General features: G+C 50.8%; 2 protein-coding genes across 5 annotated transcripts in view; one reads left to right on the top strand and one right to left on the bottom strand.

Annotated features, from left to right (window-relative positions):
* Positions 1 to 11,669, top strand: part of ABAT (4-aminobutyrate aminotransferase) — a 63,624-nt gene extending 51,955 nt beyond the window's left edge. For all 3 annotated transcript variants that reach the window (XM_019754096.3, XM_019754097.3, XM_019754099.3), the window contains exons 10-16: positions 611 to 674; positions 1,149 to 1,297; positions 2,177 to 2,314; positions 3,131 to 3,298; positions 4,467 to 4,613; positions 7,393 to 7,504; positions 8,731 to 11,669. In XM_019754096.3, the coding sequence (XP_019609655.1) occupies positions 611 to 674; positions 1,149 to 1,297; positions 2,177 to 2,314; positions 3,131 to 3,298; positions 4,467 to 4,613; positions 7,393 to 7,504; positions 8,731 to 8,852 (900 nt within the window). In that variant the 3' untranslated portion in view covers positions 8,853 to 11,669. The remainder of the gene's footprint in view (positions 1 to 610; positions 675 to 1,148; positions 1,298 to 2,176; positions 2,315 to 3,130; positions 3,299 to 4,466; positions 4,614 to 7,392; positions 7,505 to 8,730) is intronic.
* On the bottom strand, positions 4,828 to 17,521 carry TMEM186 (transmembrane protein 186). Of its 2 annotated transcripts, XR_012493094.2 has the most exons (3): positions 17,364 to 17,521; positions 15,220 to 16,265; positions 4,828 to 5,504 (listed from the first exon to the last, which is right to left on the bottom strand). XR_012493094.2 is itself a non-coding variant. In XM_019754104.3 (2 exons), exons 1-2 carry the CDS (start codon positions 17,457 to 17,459, stop codon positions 15,630 to 15,632), a joined length of 732 nt encoding a protein of 243 aa, XP_019609663.3. In that variant the 5' UTR covers positions 17,460 to 17,521; the 3' UTR covers positions 15,109 to 15,629. The 2 variants fall into 2 exon arrangements, 1 of the variants encoding a protein (XP_019609663.3); XM_019754104.3 differs by lacking the exon at positions 4,828 to 5,504 and having other exon boundaries at positions 15,109 to 16,265.
* Between the last annotated feature and the right edge of the window lie 8 nt (positions 17,522 to 17,529).

Genomic DNA, 17,529 nt, shown 5'->3' with positions numbered 1-17,529 from the left:
TCCCTCCTGAACTCAGGGACGGTGGCCGGGGACAAGTCCTCCCCGCCGCCCTCCTGCTCTGGCCCAGCAGACCTGGTCCAAAAGCGTGGGGTGTTTCCTGCGAGGTACGCAGCACGGCCTCACGTCTTGGGCGGCAGGTATGCACCGGTCAGCACCTAGCCTACCTGCTTGCCAGAGCAGTCGAGCCAGGAGGTGGGTAGGAGTTGGAAAAGCCTGCAGACAGGAGTTGAACATTCAAAAGCTCCAGCAGCCCGGCAGGTGAGGGCAGGTGATGCAAAGGAGAAAGGCGGGCAGTGAGCCCTGGGGTGGCATGCCCTCCCAGACTTGAGGCTTGGCCAAGAACAATGGGCCCAAAGGGTGCAGAACTTGAGAGAAGATAGAAGTTCAGATATTGATGTGACATCTCTTGATTAAAAATAATGTTGGGGGGCTATGCAGGCAAAACATCTATTGGCTGGCTATAGACATCAGAGTCCAGTTTGTAACTCAGGCCTGAAAGGGACGTCCGGTTTTTCTGAAAGACTTTGGCATTCTTCCAGGTTCCCGGGGCGACCCCAGGGTCCCCTGGACCTCTCAGCTGTGACTGATAACTGCTATTTCTTGCTTCTAGGCCCCTGGCTGCCCCGACTACAGCATCCTCTCCTTCATGGGCGCATTCCACGGGAGGACCATGGGTAAGGGGGGCCCCTGGGATCCCCACGCGGCAGTTAAGAGGCATAACAGCAGCAGTATTACTGATGGCTACCATAGACCTCATATCTGCAGTTTCCCCATGGTGTTTCGTTGACTCCACACCATTCTTTGTAGAGTGGGGATTATGATTCCCATTTTGCAGGCGGGAAAATCAAGGCTCAGCAAGGGAAGGAACATTCCAAGGGCATTCAGTGGCAAAGCCAGGATTTGTCTCTCTGTCTTCCAAGTCTGTGCTTAATCTGCAATGAATCAGAAAGCAGAACACACATACACACACACTAAGGTTCACAAGTTCTGCTTCGGCTTCAGGACGTTAGAAGAACGGGTTCTGCAGGTTAACAGGCCTCCCTGGGCATTTGAAGTCTTGGCCTGAAATGCCCATCGTCCCCTTTTCAAAGACTGTCCACTCTCCTCCCCCATGTCAACCATCTGCGCTTCTGTTTTTCGGGTCCTAGGCTGCTTAGCGACCACACACTCCAAAGCTATTCACAAGATCGATATCCCTTCCTTCGACTGGCCCATCGCACCGTTTCCACGGCTGCAATACCCTCTGGAAGAGTTTATGAAGGAGAACCGACAAGAAGAGGCCCGCTGCCTAGAAGAGGTAACACCTGGACTTTCTATACCTTCCCCACACCCCCATTCCCTTACCCTCACCACCCCAAGACTTCATGCTGGAGAATAGGAACAAAGAGTTTATTTGGGGTCCGTGTGGCGCTCCCAGAGAGGGACATAGGGACAGAGAGGCCTCCTGTCCCAATGTTCCATATTACATGTTGATTTTGCTACCTGGCGCCCATCACCCCACTTCTAGTACCAATTTCAGTATCAGTCAAGTTTCTTTGGGGGCAAGCTTCATTGACGCTAGAATAAGAGAAAATGAATTTATGGGCAGAGTATGGGGCAGCTCATAGAAAAAGTGTTTCTACGGGATCCTTTAGTCCACTGTTTTTCAGCCTTTTCCCAGTTTCCAAATTCAGGGCTGCTTTGGAAGCACGGGGGGTACAGTTCAGACAGGGGAGGGACTGAGGACGTGTAGCCCCTGTCACCATGCCTCCCCTTCAACTGGAAGACACTCCTTTGATCTGTTCCATATATTGGGGTTCCCTGTAAGACACTGGAAGGATTCTGTTGCTGGGGGCAAAATGGTTTTCCCTCTTCACCTTAGGATTTGAGCTCCGTGACCTTGGTGGGTATGCTGTCAGTTACCCCATTTACAGATCAAGAGCGTGAGGCTTCAGAAGGTTAAATAATTTGCCCCCAGTTATCAGTCTGGATCCCCGCAAGGATTGGCACCAGTGCCAAGTAGAACATGTTCCCATCCACACACATGGCTGCGATGTCAGTCTTCCCCGGAAGGGCACACGAGCACGTTTTTGATGTAACTTCCCGGGGTTCACGGGACCCCACGTGCCTGTCCCCTGGACTGTGCTGCTCAGTGGCCTCGCCGTAAGCCATTGTCACTTCCCGCTTTGGATTCCAGGTGGAGGATCTGATCGTGAAATACCGGAAAAAGAAGAAGACGGTGGCCGGGATCATCGTGGAACCCATCCAGTCGGAGGGCGGAGACAACCACGCGTCTGATGACTTCTTCCGGAAGTTGAGAGACATCTCCAGGAAGGTCAGTGCATGGGGCCGGGGTTGGATGGGGCCACCGGCTGTCTCCAGTTGGTTTCCCAGAACAAAGGGTTAGCTTTGGGGGACTTGTAAACTTCCAGATGTTCAGAGGCTGCCTGTCTGCCTCACAGGTAGCAAAGCTGGGGTCGAGGACAGGGAAGGAAATTCTTCCCTAACGTCTTAGTGCAGAAACCAGCTGCCTGTCACCTTCTTTGGGGACTTTTGTAATCAAGACACTCCTGGGAAGGCCTCAGCCCCCATCCTTTTCTTTCTAGAGACCCCACCTCACCTTCCAGCCCAGTGTGGTCCACACTCAACAGAGGCAAAGTGAACAGACTTGATGTTAATATCATATGTTCATTTGAATGTGTCTTGCACGTACAATCGGCACATCCAACCAGCAAGTTCACAGATAAAGGTTGTATGACATGAGTTGATTTAAACACACATACTAAGTAAATAATAGTCCAATGGTGAGCAGAGCGGGCAAACATGGCGACAGACGTCTGGAAAATGGCTAGCTAGGCCTCACTGCTGGGCCACGGTCCCCCCTAAGTCGGCTCGCTCGGACTGGGCCAGATACTGTGCTGCTGGGCTTTGGGCCAGGGGATATTCGATGTCCCCGTTTGGTTCCAGCTCAGCAGTTGGTGGAAACATTAGACACAGCTCTGGGGGAGCTGCCTGCTTAAGGATTTGTTTAGTTGTTCCCAAGAACGTGGGCTTGGTTTGCAGTTCAGAAAGCAAGGACTCTTGGGCTGACTCAGGGGTCCGAGGTTGGTCGGTTGTGGTGGGAGTTTATTTCTCCTTCCTCTCTCTCCAGCACGGCTGTGCCTTCTTGGTGGATGAGGTCCAGACGGGAGGGGGCTGCACCGGCAAATTCTGGGCCCATGAGCACTGGGGTTTGGACGACCCTGCAGATGTGATGACCTTCAGCAAGAAGATGATGACAGGTGGCTTCTTCCACAAGGAGGAGTTCAGGCCCAATGCTGTGAGTGCTGAGCCCACGCTTCTGTCCTTTCTAGGGCAGGGGAGGGAGGCAGGCGAAGGAACCGGGCTTTCTCGTAACTGCTGCCTTCTCACAAACCAGGCACTGGCTGCACACTTTCAAGTGTCACGGAGGTTTTCTAAGGCCCAGTTCACATCAATTTAATTAGCCAATGGTTACGATCACCCCTGCTCTCTCTGCAGAGCTGCCTTCATAGCAGCCCATTGTCAGTCTTCTCAGTTTCCTCTGTGTACACATATAATCATATTGTTCATAGCTGCTGCTGTGAACCGAGCAGTTGCTCTGTGCCTGGCCCAGTTTTAAGTACTCCTCATGTATTTTTAATCCTTACAACAATCTAACCAAGTCAGTGTTCTTTTTCTGTCCCATTTCACTAAGGAGGAATCAGGCACAGATTGGTTAAATAAGCTGTCCAAGGTCACACAGCCTGTTAAGTGACAAAGCCAGGATTCAAACCCAGAGCCCATGCTCTTAACCACTGTACTGTACTACCACGTTGACGTATAGATTCATGGAGAAATAAATGGAGTGGTCAAACTGCCATCAATTGATGGCCTGAGTCCACCACCTGTGAGCTATGTTTTCCCTGGACAAATCACTTACGCTCTCAGATCCTCAGCTTCCTTCTTTATAAAATGAAGATTATAGTCAAGGCCCAACTGTCTTGATTTCTCCAGGACTGAGGGATTTGCCAGCACTTAGATGAGTTAGTCTCCCTAAGAGTCATATTACTACCATGTTTCCCAGAAAATAAGACAGCCAGACCATGAGCTCTAATGCGTCTTTTGGGGCAAAAATTAATATAAGACCCAGTCTTATGTTAAAATAAGACTGGGTCTTATATAAAATATAAGACCGGGTATAATATAATATAATATAATATAATATAATATAATACCAGATCTTATATTAATTTTTGCTCCAAAAGACGCATTAGAGGTGATGGTCCGGCTAGGGCTTATTTTCGGGGAAACATGGTAGTCATACTTCCCTGTAGGGTTGTTGTAATGGAAAGAATTCACTGAGATAATATGTGTTATCCTCCCAGCCCTTAGTAGCTGCTCACTGGGTTAGTTTCTTTCCCTTAGAAGTGGGGGGTGCCCTCAGGGTGTGCCTATGTGTGAACCCGCCTCCCCGGGCCTCGTTCCAGCCTTACCGGATCTTCAACACCTGGCTGGGGGACCCATCCAAGAACCTGCTGCTGGCCGAGGTCATCAACATCATCAAGCGGGAGGACCTGCTGAATAATGCAGCCCACGCTGGGAAGGCCCTGCTCACGGGGCTGCTGGACCTCCAGGTACCCACCCCCCACGTGGCCTGGCCCCACCCCCGCTCTCCCAGGACCCCAGCCACAGCGCCCCACTGCCCCCAGGTCAGCTTCTGAGCTCTCCAGCACGGCATCCCTCCAGCTCCAGGACGTGCAGAGGCCAGAGCTCCAGGGACACCCCCCCCCCCCGCCCCCAGGCAGGGCAGCCCAATTCAGCAAATCATTTAACACAGGATGCCCAGTTTAATTTGAAAAACAGCGACTTCTTTTTTAACATAAAAGAATATATATCGTGCACCATTTGGGACGTACTTATATTATAAAGTTGTAGATGGTTTATCCAGAATTACAGTTTACCTGGGCATCCTGTATTTTCTCTGGATACCCTAACTCAGAACAATTTGAAATTAGGAAAATGTGACGCTCCTCGTTTTCTGGATGAGCAAAGGGAGGCTTGGGATGGGAGCCAGGTTTTAACCCCAGATCTGCCGGATTGCAAATATTCTGAAGGAGTTACGTGTGGCTGTGAAGACCGTCTGGTTGGGATTTTTTTTTTTTCTCGGGCTGGATTTGCATTTAAAGTGAGGTTGGGCAGGGGCAGGCACTAGAAAAAGCCTCTGCAGTGGGTCAGGCCTTTCCTTCCCAGTGCGGGGCTCCTTTGCTGTGGGCCAGTGGCAGGAGAAATGATAGGTATCCTTTATTTTCCTGGGAGACCTTTGGGCCCTGCTGGCAGGGGCCGGGGCTTGAGAGGGAGCTGGTTGTTCTGGGCTGTCACAAACGTGGCTGCTCCCTGTGTTGAGCGGAGCAGACTTCCCACGAGGTCCGAGGTCCACACAGACCGTGGATAGCAGCCTTCTTGGTGAGCCAGACTCAGGCCAGGCTCTCAGGATAAGAAGCGACAGGCAGTCAAGAGTTCACAGCCTGGCAAGGGACAAGGTAGGGAGTCAAAGAAGGCACCAGTGGGACGAAAGAGAAGCAAAAGGCTTCAGACCATCTGAGGTGTCCCTTGATAGGCGAGTGGGAGAACAGTGGGAGTGTCACAGATTGCAAGACAGCTGTGTGGCTCAGGAATAAACAGTAGAAACAGGCCTTGGGACCCATGAGTGATGTCTTACTACACAGAAGAGCAAGGCCTAGAGCTGAAAGAATGCCAGGAAGGGTGTCCCTGTGCTTCTCTTAAATGTCCCAGTTGATGCCCCCGTCCTTAGTCACAAGGGAGTGTCCTGAAGGACAAGGCAGCTTGAAGGTCCCTGATCAAGGAGGCCTGGCCCTGAAAAGGGGTGTAGCCACCATGTTTCCCAGCGTGGGTTCTCATTTAAAGGGGGGTGAGCAGTTAGGGGACTTACAAAGTTATACACAAAAAGGAGGTAAGATTGTAGGACCACCCTAAAACAATGAGCTGGAAGAAAGGGTGAGACAGCAATCGAAGCCCTACGGTGAGGAGGGGATGGGGAGGTCACGGCCATGTATTAATCAAGCTGACAGTTACTAAGCGTGTGTGTATGTGAGAGAGAGAGAAAGAGACAAGGGCCCCAAGCATGAGTGAGATCTTGTTCTCGGCCTCCACTCTATTGGGAGAGAGCATTCAAATCATTGGTTCCCAGCTAGTCAGCAAGTGCAAGAGCGAGTGCTAGAGTGACTTCCGTGCCTCAGTTTCCTCATCTGTGGCGATCAACATGGGCCCTTTGCTAGTAGAGTGAGGATTCAAGGTCATGCATGTAAGTGCCTAGTCCAGTGCCTGGCGTATACGTGGGTCTTTACTATCCCCAGAATCTAACTTTATCTCCAGTTTCTCCCAAAGGGCTGTCACGAAATGACACGTGCACCCCATCTCTGCCCCTGGTACCCGAAATTATTTTGGGTGATCCAAGCCAATTTACTGTCCTTCGCATGGACGATGGAGAGTGAGGAGGAACCAGACCCTCTATTCTGGGTGACTGCATTCGCTTCCTGGGGCTGCTGGGTGGCGTAAAACAAGAATTTATTCTCTTACCATTCTGGAAGCCAGAAATCCGAAATCAAGATTTCGGTATCATTGATTCTTTCCGGAGACTCTGAGGGAGAGTCCATCCCAGGCCTCTTGGCTACTGGCAATCCTTGGCGTTCACTCCTGTCTCTGCCTCGTTGTCACATGGCCTTCTGCCCTCTGTCATGTGTCTGCGTCATTTTTCTCCTCCTATAAGGATGCCCCTCATTGGACGTAGGGCCCCCCCCCCACTCCATTATGGCCTTATCTACACCTATTACATCAGCAAAGACCTGATTCCAAACAAGGTCACATTTGCAGGTCCCAGGTGGACATGCACTTGGGGGTGGGGGGGGGCAGTATTCATTCCAGTACAGCCCTTAACCGCCAAGACTTGAGTGAGGGTGAGCTTTTTTCCTCCCAGAAGAATCACCGCTTTTCTAGAAAAAGAGCTGATAAATGAAGGTAGCTGACATCTACTGAGCGCCTCCCAAGTGCCAGGCCCTGGGCTTAGGACGTGACAGAGAAACTTCATCTCACTAAGTTCTCACCACAGCACTTTGGGGTCAATAGCATTTATATCCTTCACTTTACAGAAGAGGAAACTGAGTCACAATCCACTTAAGTGACTCACCCAAAGTTGCACCGTGAAAAAGAGGCTGAGCAAGGTTTGAACCCGGAACTCAATGTCTGCAGGGCCAGAGCTCCGAACCCCACAGTGGTCCTGCGGTCCATGCAGAGGCCCAAAGGCTGGACACGGGGGGTGTCTGAGGAGCCACAGCCACAGAGCTGGCTGGTACACAGGTGACAGGCTTCAGTTCCAGCCTTGTTCCCCCACTGCAGGCCCGGTACCCCCAGTTCATCAGCCGAGTGAGAGGACGAGGTACATTCTGCTCCTTTGACACCCCAGATGAATCCATACGGAACAAACTCATTTTAATATCCAGAAACAAAGGTAAGGCAGCCAGGAACGGAAGCTGGGTTTCCTCGGTACCCCGCGTTCCCTGGTGTGGGGGGACGGGGAGACACAGGGCTGAAAACAGTCTGAATGTTCTTTCTCAAAAGAAGAGAAAGTTACTGGCGGGATTTCCTCATACAGTTATTTATTCATTTGACAAATACTCACTGAGAAGGTGAGTGACACCGACACTGGGGAGACTCACGATGAAGAACTTTGGTGTCCCTTCCTTCAAGGAGCTAACAGTCCAGCAGGAAGGGGTGACGTTAAAGAGATGACTTCGTGAACAACAGATTGCAGTTATGAATCTTAGGAAGGAGGAAAAAGGGCTAAGAGAGTCAATAGCTGGGGAAAGTGTCCAGGAAATCAGTGAAGGACCCCGGGGAGGGGGAGCCCGCCCCCTGGTGGATGAGGGTCACACCCCCCCCCCCTTGGTGGGACCCCAGGGAGGGGGAGCCCCCCCTTGAGGAAATGGCATTTGACCTAAATCTTGATGGATGGACAGCGGTCGGCCTGGTGCAGGTCAGGAAAAGCATCCCAGGCAGAGGGAGGAACATTTGCAATTGGCTGAAGTAGGATGGAGCTTAAGGGCTGGAGAATCCAAAAGGATGGAGGGTGATAAGGGACCAATGGGACTGGAGGTACTTCCCGGCTCACGTCAGCCTGTGGATCAGGTTCAAAATTCTGGACTTTTTTCCTAAGAGCTGTGGGAAGTCATGGAAGAGTTTTAAGCTGGGGTGGGGTGGGGGATATATTGTGGTGAGACAAGAGCACCCACTATGTGTCAAGCATGGTGTCTTTCATTTGTGCCATCTTATGGCACCCCTGTACCCGCCCTGAAGGGCAAGGGTGATGCACCTCATTAAAGGAGAAAACTGAGGCTCAGAGATGCTAAGCAACTGAGACAAGGACGCCCAGCAAGGCAATGTTAAAGTCGGCCTTTCAAATAAGGGGCCCTCCCTCTTTGGGACGGCTCTGCCCCACGTGCACGCTTCTGACCTTCCACCCCTTTGTAATTTACTTGTTATTTTCTTTCCTCACCACACCACAAGTTTCTGGAAGGCAACGACTTGGGCTCAGGATTTCTCTATCTCTAGACCTAGTTCAGGGGCAGCACAGCAGGCATTCAAACTTGGAAGGAGGGAGGGAAGGAAGAGACATGTGTACGCGAACCCCCTGACTCTAAGCCCAACTCCTAACCGACTTCCTGCCATTTCTTTCAGGCGTGGTGTTGGGGGGCTGTGGGGACAAGTCCATTCGTTTCCGTCCCACTCTGGTCTTCAGGGATCACCACGCACACCTGTTCCTCAACATTTTCAGCGACATCTTAGCCGACTTCAAGTAACAAAGCCATTTCCACTACGCTCTGGAAAAGCCCCGATCTCAACAGTTGTCAAATTGATTAGTTTGCCTAATTCATGTTTTCACTTAAAGTATCAGAGGTGAATGCATAAACGGAAGGGTGGTGTGTGGGGAGGGGACGTTTTTTGGTGAGTTGTGGGGAGAGAAGGGAGGGACTGGTTTTGGTTTTCCTCCTTGCAGAGCCAATGATGTCTCATTGGTTTAAACCCAGAAAGTCTGTTTGGGCCCCGGACAGTCTCCTGACGGGTCGTCAGGGTCATGGCCATATATGTCTGCCTGCCCTTGACCCCAACAATTTCTTTGAAAGCCAGTAAAGGGAATGACGCCTGCTCCTGGGACTGATGGCTGGGTCTCCTGGGTCACTCTCAAGTGCCGTATTCTGTAGTCAAGGGTGCTGGCTCCCTCGCCCTATGCAAGCAGCCCTGCTGGCCCCCTCTCACCTGGCTCCCAGAGCTCTGAGCACGCCTCATGCACAGTTCAGTGAAGGCAGGACAGTGGGGACATTAGGACTGAGCCAGGCCTTGGACCACTCCTCTCCGTGCACCTGGGGGTTCCTCTAAACTGTGAATTCTGTCCTTGATGGAGATTTGCTCTTGTAGACTCTCCAGATGCATCACTGATGGTTCCTACTTGCCTTCCTCCATTCCCCAAACTCTCCCCCCTGTTAAATGTCAACTGAGTCCTCTGCAAAGAAAGCTGCAGCCTGAGCAGAAGGCACACAAGGACACACATGAGCCAAAGGGTCAGAAGCACAAGCCAGTCGCCCGGGAGCATGAGCCCAGGGCCTGGGGCAACAGAGTCACTTCCTCCTGTCTCCCAACCGTCTGGGGTCTGCCTTTTGGACCCCTCGCCCAGGAGGCTCTTTCTCTAGATTTGGTTCATGCACCTTTGCTCCCCTTCTGAGCAGCCCTAGGAAGACCTCTGCTGTTCCATCACACCCGTCAGTTGCTAAACCAGATTTCTCCTCGAGGGAAGCGTCATGAATTAAAGGCACTAGAGCTCCGCATGGAAAAAAGCAGCCTGTGGGTTTGAGGTGGTTCCCTTGTACCTTGCCACTCCAAATTAGAGATTTTCCTGAGTGTGCAGATGGCTGAGGCGTCTGGTAGCCCTACAGCAATAAAGCATTGTTTCGTGGGGAGATGGAGAAAGTCTGGCTGCATTCTGTCCAGAAGGAAGGCCACTTCATCTCCCAGCGCCTTGGTTGACCGTCGGGAGACGGGCATTTCAAGGTCCTCCATTCAGCACTTTGGTCTTTTAATAACTAATCACCCAGAGATCTCAAAGTGATTTTTTTTTTCAGTTTCTACTCTTCAGCAGACTTGGTCATCGACCTGTTTTTGTTGAGAACAAAAGGCACTAACATGTGTGACAGATACAGACAGATCCCTGAATCCACTTTGCATTCTTGCAGTCAGTGCTAATCCGTTACTTTAAAGTTCTGCTGTGTTTACCTATTCAATCATTTATTCATGAAACTTGTATTAAATACCTGCTCTGTCCCAGGCCCAGTGCTAAGCACGAGGGGGACAGACCTGAAATAAGACATGGTCCCTGCTCTGAAGGGATTCACATTCTACTGTGCACAACAGACTTAAGCCAACAATTAAAGCTGAGCAGCAAGTGCTGTAGCAGGTATTTGATGAAGCATCAGGAAATTGGAGGGAGTGCCCCAATCCACTTAAGGGAGGTTCAAGAAAAAAGTGACATTTGAGCAGGGTTTTGCAGAATGAGCAGGAGTTCACCAAACAGACAAGGCAAGGAAGAGTGTGGCTGAAAAGGAACAGCATATGCAGACACATCAGTTTATAGTGTCACACCCTTCACTTGGGATCCAGATTCCATAGGCAGTCGTTCAAAATTCAAGGCCTTATTTAACAAACAAGCAAAATGCAAACCAAACCATAATTCATTTACTGACATGAGTATGCTTTCTCCTGAGAACTTGAGCACTGGATGCAAATATACAGTAAAGTTCCTGGAATCCAGAAGGTTTTTAATCCAGGGCACAACCAGAAACTTGGCTCTTTGGTGGAGAGAGTGGCTCCAATATTTTGTTCTTTCCCCCGGGGGAATTCACAGAGAAATGAAACCACCATTTTATCTGGTCAATCATTTCCAGATTTATTCACTCCTTACCAAAGGGAAGTTATTCTCATAAAACTTTTAAAGCCATTTATCAAGTTCTTGTTGACTCAGGGCGTAATGAGTTCCTAAGACATCTGCTTTTGGGGGTAGGGGCCTAGCTGGAAGAATTTCAAGGAAAAGAATTCTCAGCAGAGCTCAAGGTCGTAGCAACTTGGAAGAGGTTGGTGAAAACACAGGGGACCCAGCGGACAGGTTGCCGTCGAGGGCAGAACCCAGGGAGAAGTGCTTCTGTGGCTGACGGACTGGAAATGAATCAATCCATCCTACATTCGTGCCATAGAGTTTAGGAAATGTCTCTAGCAAATCTTGTCACTTTTACAGAAAACAAGGTCCAGTAATAGCAAGTCTTAGCACATCCTCCCTTTTATTATAAATGGGTGTTTTTTTTTTATAATTTTTACTGACACTCAGTAACCATGCAAAACTGCATAACAGTTACCTATCATCTATCGTCAGCTCGTGGTAGAAAACCATCGCTAGGGAGCATTGCCGACTTACGATCTTGTTTACAGTGTCCTGTTGACAGTGCCAATAAATGATAAATTAACTTGTCACAAGGTAACTGACGCCCATATGCACAAGTCCCTTCATTAACTGTGTTTCCCTTGTTAATCAGTATTGTTAAATTGAAACAATATATTTATAATGGAAACAACAGAGTGAATGTGGCCTTTTTGGTTGGAAATGGTGGTAATTGTCTGGCAACTACTGATGAAGCACCAATTACATACGTCTTAGGGTGTCGTGGTGAACACGTGACCTGCGTAAGTCTGCGTTGGGTTCGGGAAACACTGTGAAGGCTGTTCATTTCACCAGTGTTCATCAAGGACGTACCATCTGATAGGGGTGGACAAGGCATGCGCCTTACCCTCAGCTCTCCTTCTAGTGGGGCAAAGGTGACAGCGACCCAGTGTGAGGACCAGGATGCAGGAAGACCCTGGATGCTGTACGTGCGCAAAGGACAGGCCCTGTGTTGGGGTGGAAGTTGAGCCCAAATTTCCTCTTCAAGGTTACTCCAGTGACGCAGAGGAGGGCGGGAAGGCATTCCAGAGCCAGAGTCACTAACCGAAGGCACAAAGGCAGGAGGCATGTCTACACTGTTCGGCATTACTAGATCACCAAGGGAGGGAGGCCAGGGAAATCGGCAGCCTCAGATCTGAGGGGCCTTCCGTGCAGTGATGGAGCCAGCCATGGTCCGGAGCAGAGGGAGACTCTGGACGTGTGGTATAGAGAGATTGTCCTGAGTGCTCACTGCGACAAACGGAGGCCGGATGGGACCTGATCACAATCAAGATGAGCTGGTGGCCTGCCCAGGACAACAATGGGATGGATGGAGAGGGACAGGAAAATACCAAATCCAAAGCATTCAGGACAGACTCTCCACACTGGATGTACTTTAGTCACCGCCGGAGAGCTTTTTAAACAATCCCAAAGCTTGGGTCTCCCCCCAGACCAATTAAATCAGGTTCTTTCAGTCGAGTGAGGTGGTAAATGGATGACCTCAGTGGGGAGGCACAGAAAAGATGCTCGCTGAGCACCCGTGGCAGTGAGCTGGCCCTTCACCCTCCTGGTGTCCCTGACCCGGACGTGGGGATCCTGGGCTCCTGTCTCACTTCTGCCCCCAGCTCTCAGTGGCCCTCAGTCACCCTTAGTTTTCTCACCTGTAAAACATGCGGTTTGGATCACAGGATTTCCAGCTCAGACGTCCAACATGTCTATGAAACAACTGACTTGGAAGGCAGCATCTACCATTAAATGTAGTTTTTAAACGATCACAGAGCGCTACTGATCATTTGAGCATCTGTAATGCGCAAGCATATTCTACTGGCGCTTTATAATTTTCCCAGCACACCTATGAACTGGGTATTTCTATGCCTGTTTTTAAGGTGAGGAAACAAGCTCAGAGAGGTTAAGGGAACCTGCCCCAAATCACACAGGCTTAGAAGCCAGAATGCACACAGAGGAAAGCTGATGTGTTCGTGTGTACACAGCTGAGTGTGTGTGCACACAGGCTGGGACTCATTGAAGACAGGGGTTGTCAACACTCAAGGGCCTTTCTCCCAGCCTCCAACTGGAACGTGGATTTGAACTGCTCAACATCTGTGTGAGACCCTACACACAACAGTCCTAAGGCAGGCGGGTGGAAGGTGCCAGAACCTCCAGGTCAAATACTCCATAAAAAAGTTGATTTTCTGCCCATCAGTTCCCTTGCGGAGGCAGATGGTATCGGCCCTACCTGAGGAACTCTAATCAGGCAAGATTTTACAGTTGAATACTGCAGGATCAAAACAAGGCCATAAAAGTTAGACTCTGCCTGGGGTTCAAAGGGACCTGTTGTTTTCCATTTGGGAACTCAAGTCCTGGAGTCACAAAGGAGCCCAAGGAAAGCACCAACCCTAGTTATTTGGGCAATTCACTCCAGGTTGGCCCCACAAGCAGCTAAACCTGCCAGATCCATTCTGGGGAGTGTATTAAACGTAATCATTCAATGATGGGCTGCGGTGGGATACCTGGCTCCGGGACAAGGTAAGTCATTTGTGGTAACAGCTGTAGCAAGGACAGTAGCTCTCAGCCACGTACACCATGAACGTCCCCAGTTAGAGTCCAGTCTGCGGGATTCTTAACTCGGGCCAAGATACCACAGATTGGGCCCCCTGAACTGCAAACATTTACGTCTCACAGTTCTCGAGGCCTGAAGTACATGGTTGGGTTCTTGGTGAGGGCCTCTTCCTGGTTCTGTCCTACCATGCTCTTCCTTCCTTTATGCATGCAATCTTGTCCTGTCTTTATAAGGACACGAATCCCTTCCTGAGGGCCTCACCCTCATGACCTCATCTAACCCTAATCACCTCCCAAAGGCCCCACCTACCTCCAAATACCATCACATTGGGGGGCTGCTTTCAACATGAATTTTAGGGAGGACACAAACATTCGGCCCATAGCAACTACCACTTGAAAACCGACACGCTACAGACCACCCCACGCCCTGCATCTAAATTAGACACAGCCCAGGGTATGGCGAGGTGCAAAGTCCAGAAGGTTCTCTCTCAGCAGACAGGAAGGAAAAGCAGTCGACAAGGGACAAACATGGTGACATCACTGACACTTTCAATGACTGAATGTTTCCCACTGTCGACTTAATTTACTTCCAGTTTCATCTGTACTATTGTTTTGTTTTGCCATTAGAAACATTCAGTGAACATCCTCCTATGTGTGCTTGGGTATTTCTGTTAGGTTACCATTTTGGAATTGTCAAAGGGGGAAATTGCCAACATCCCCACCGCCTGAATCTAAAGACCACTTCCATTTTGCTGAGAAGCTGCTGCATGGCTTTGGGGAAGAAGGGTAAACCCCACACAAGGATCCTCAAAACTTGGGGTGCCTTGGAATTACCTGGGAAGCATAAAAATACAGATACCCAGCTTCTTCCAGAATCTACAGGGACTAAACACAGGCGAGTTTTGTTGTCTCTGCTGATGTTGATTTGGGGTTTTTTTGGACAGCTCCCAAGTGCTGCCCCACGTGCACTGCAGGAGCCCTAAGCCGACTGCCATTGTCACGTGGAGATCTGTGACTTTAGCTCGGGAATAATGGGAGGGATAATGCATTTACTCTTTGTGCCCTCTGCTGGTACTGTATCGATCATGTATCGACGTGAAGGTTTTTATGCCAAGGCTGGTGAGAAGCCAGCTCTCATCTCCCAGGGTGGTGACACTTCGGGGCAGCGATTGTAGACCCAGGCTACACATGAACATCACCTGGGGAGAGTGATTTATTTGTAAATAGCTCTCCAGGTGATTCTGCACATGGAGCCAGGGCTTGAGAACCTATTCTTTAGGCAAAAATTGGCCCAGGAACACAAAGTCCACAGAGGCGTCTGGCGTGCAAGCCCCTAGACCTCTGGGTAGTGACCATCGTCCCGGCAGGGGTGCTGTGCTCTCTGGGATGACACTGTTCCCTCAGTCATGGTGCAGCTACCATCCTGGCAGAATGAAAGGACCCAGCACGAGGCTTCATCTCAAGTCCCGTCTGCTGCTGGGTCCATTGCACCATCACCTCTGAATTAACTAACGCTTAATATTTGCTCCCACCCGTTGAGTTTGCAAAGCACTTGACATTTATTGTTTATTCTCACACCCATCTCACAAGACAGGCCGGAGTTTCCATTTAAAAAATGCAAAACCAAGGTTCAGAGACTGACTTACCTGCCCCAGGACAGGGAGCTGAGAACGGACAGAACCCAAGTCTTCTGACTCCAAGTCCTATGTTCCCCTGGCCACACCTCTCTTCCCACGTCACTGCCCTGTATTGAGGGAAGCTGGCATAGCTTCCTCCAAAAACTGGCTCTAAACAGCCACTTCTGGCCATTACCTAACAGAATGTCATCGACAGTGCAGTAAGAATTTGCACTACGGGCCTCTTTCCTAAACTAGGTTACTAGCATCCACCTTGGGAACGTCCTCACCCCAAAACACAAGTTCCCAGGGGCCCTGGCAAAGTCTCCAACTTCCAGATCTCCTTCTTTAGCCTCACTCACACCCTCAGGCTTCTGTCAGAGACCCAGGCAGCCCAGTGCTACCCGGAAGTGCTACCCGGAAGCCCAGCGTCCAGATGTTCAGTTGCGCGTGTCCAGTACCCCAAACACCTGCGTGAAACGCTCTCTGTCCAGAATGCGTCCATAGCGCAGGGTAAGGTAGAAGGTTTGCTTCCCACTGTACTGCTGGATCCGCACGAATAGCTCCTGGGGCCGGTCCTGGGTTTCTGCCAGGGGGATGACATCAGCCACCGGGCAGTATGTGTCCTGCCGCCAGCCCCAGAAGGTCAGGTGGGCCACCCGCAGCACAGTTCCTGACTCGTTCACGTACAGGATACCCACCAGCCTCCGGAAGAAATAGCTCATCCAACACAGCATGGTCAGGGCGAAGCCAGCTATCCCCCCCGCGAGGCACAGGGAGTTGAGAGTCATGAGGCCCTGGGAATACCAGTAGAAGCCAGGTGGCAGGGCCACCACCGTCAGGGCCGTCTGTGCCACCTTCAGCTGAGACAAGTACCCGAAGGCTCTGATGGCATCCAAACGGTAGACCATGTGGAATTTCTCCGTCTCTGTGCCCGGTGGTCTCTCCTTCGAGGTGGCCGACCTGCCCCCCACGCACCTCCTCGGATCCTGCCCATTGCAATACCACAGACGGTAGAGTGGCCTTCCCCACACGGTTGGCCCTGGCCACCGCGGCACAGCTCGGAGCAGGACCGCCTGGAAGGGAGACAGGAGACCATTTCTCTCAAAGAACTCAACCATGCCCGTGACACAACCAACGTCTGCAAAGATCTTACACGGAGGCTCCCACCAACCCTGTAAGGTCACCACTACTGCCAAAGCCCGAGGAAAGGTAAACCCAGATGCTTTGCCTCACGTGATCTTCACAAAAGCTTGTGAGACAGGAACCACTACTTCCACATTACCAGTGAGGAAACTAAGCCCAGAGAAGTAAGAGATTTACCCAAAGACACACAGCTAGTGAGTGGGGCAGAGTCTGACTCTCACACTGGCCCTCTTTCCTCCAGGCAGTTCAAGCAGGTATAGGAAAGGAGATGGAGCCTTCATTCATTCAACAAATACCCAGGAAGAGCCTACTCTGGGCTGGGCGCTGGAACCATTAGGCGATGTGAACTCTTCCCCAAGCAGGAAACTAAACAGTCAATGTCCTGTGGACAACAAATTCGTGAGCTAATAGCATAATAACTTTTTGAATCTCTTGTTAAGAGTCATCTGGGTGTTTAAAGATGGGTTAAAGAGTCATCTGGGTGTTTCCTGAGCCTAGTTTGGGGAGGGGGAAGGAATGGAAGAGGAGGGAAGGATGGAGGCACCAAACGGAAGCACGAGGATTTTATTAGGGGCCCAGTGCTACACCTTGAGTAGTGCAATGAAAGATGCTTTGGGCTGTGGAATCAGATCTGGGTGCCAATCAACAGATCTGGGTTCCAATCCTGACACCTAAAGTCACTAGCTGTGGATCCTTGGACAAGTTACTCCACCTCGCTGGGCCTCAGTTTCTTCGTCTTTGAAATGGGGATTCAGAACATACTGAATGAGATAATGGTTTCAAAGGCCTCAAATGCACTTGATGGACTTGATAAACTTGATACACAGTGAGTTTTAGTTATTGCTCTTGTTGACCCACGTGACCCGAGTGCACAGGAAGCCCGGGAATAACAAATCGTAACCCACCCCGGAGGCCTCTCCCGCGCATTCCCCGAATCACAACCCCAGGCGTCGGCCTGCCTGCCGTAGGCCTGACTCCGACCCCAAAAGCGCGTCAATTCCCTCCGTTCCCACCACCCTGCTTCTTACCATGGTTCTGCCGCCAGCGGTCGTAAGCGAATCCCACCTGCCACCCGGGAACTCTAAGAGCGCATGCTCGGCCGAAACTGGACTGAGTGGACGCATTGTATTCTGGGATTTGTGGTCCAGTGAGAATAGGGGCCGCCAGTCCCAGGCATTGTGGGCGTGGCTTCTC

Source organism: Rhinolophus sinicus, chromosome 10 (genome assembly GCF_057876585.1).
Source record: "Rhinolophus sinicus isolate RSI-liver-muscle chromosome 10, RSI-T2T, whole genome shotgun sequence".
In the NCBI taxonomy this organism is placed as follows: domain Eukaryota; kingdom Metazoa; phylum Chordata; class Mammalia; order Chiroptera; family Rhinolophidae; genus Rhinolophus; species Rhinolophus sinicus.
This window is presented reverse-complemented; position numbering and strand designations above follow the sequence as displayed.

Coding starts and splice junctions, on each gene's coding strand:
- TMEM186 (XM_019754104.3), bottom strand. CDS start 17,459: ATGCGTCCACTCAGTCCAGTTTCGGCCGAGCATGCGCTCTTAGAGTTC. Junction 16,266..17,363: donor CCGCTGGCGGCAGAACCATG/GTAAGAAGCAGG, acceptor TCTCCCTTCCAG/GCGGTCCTGCTCCGAGCTGT.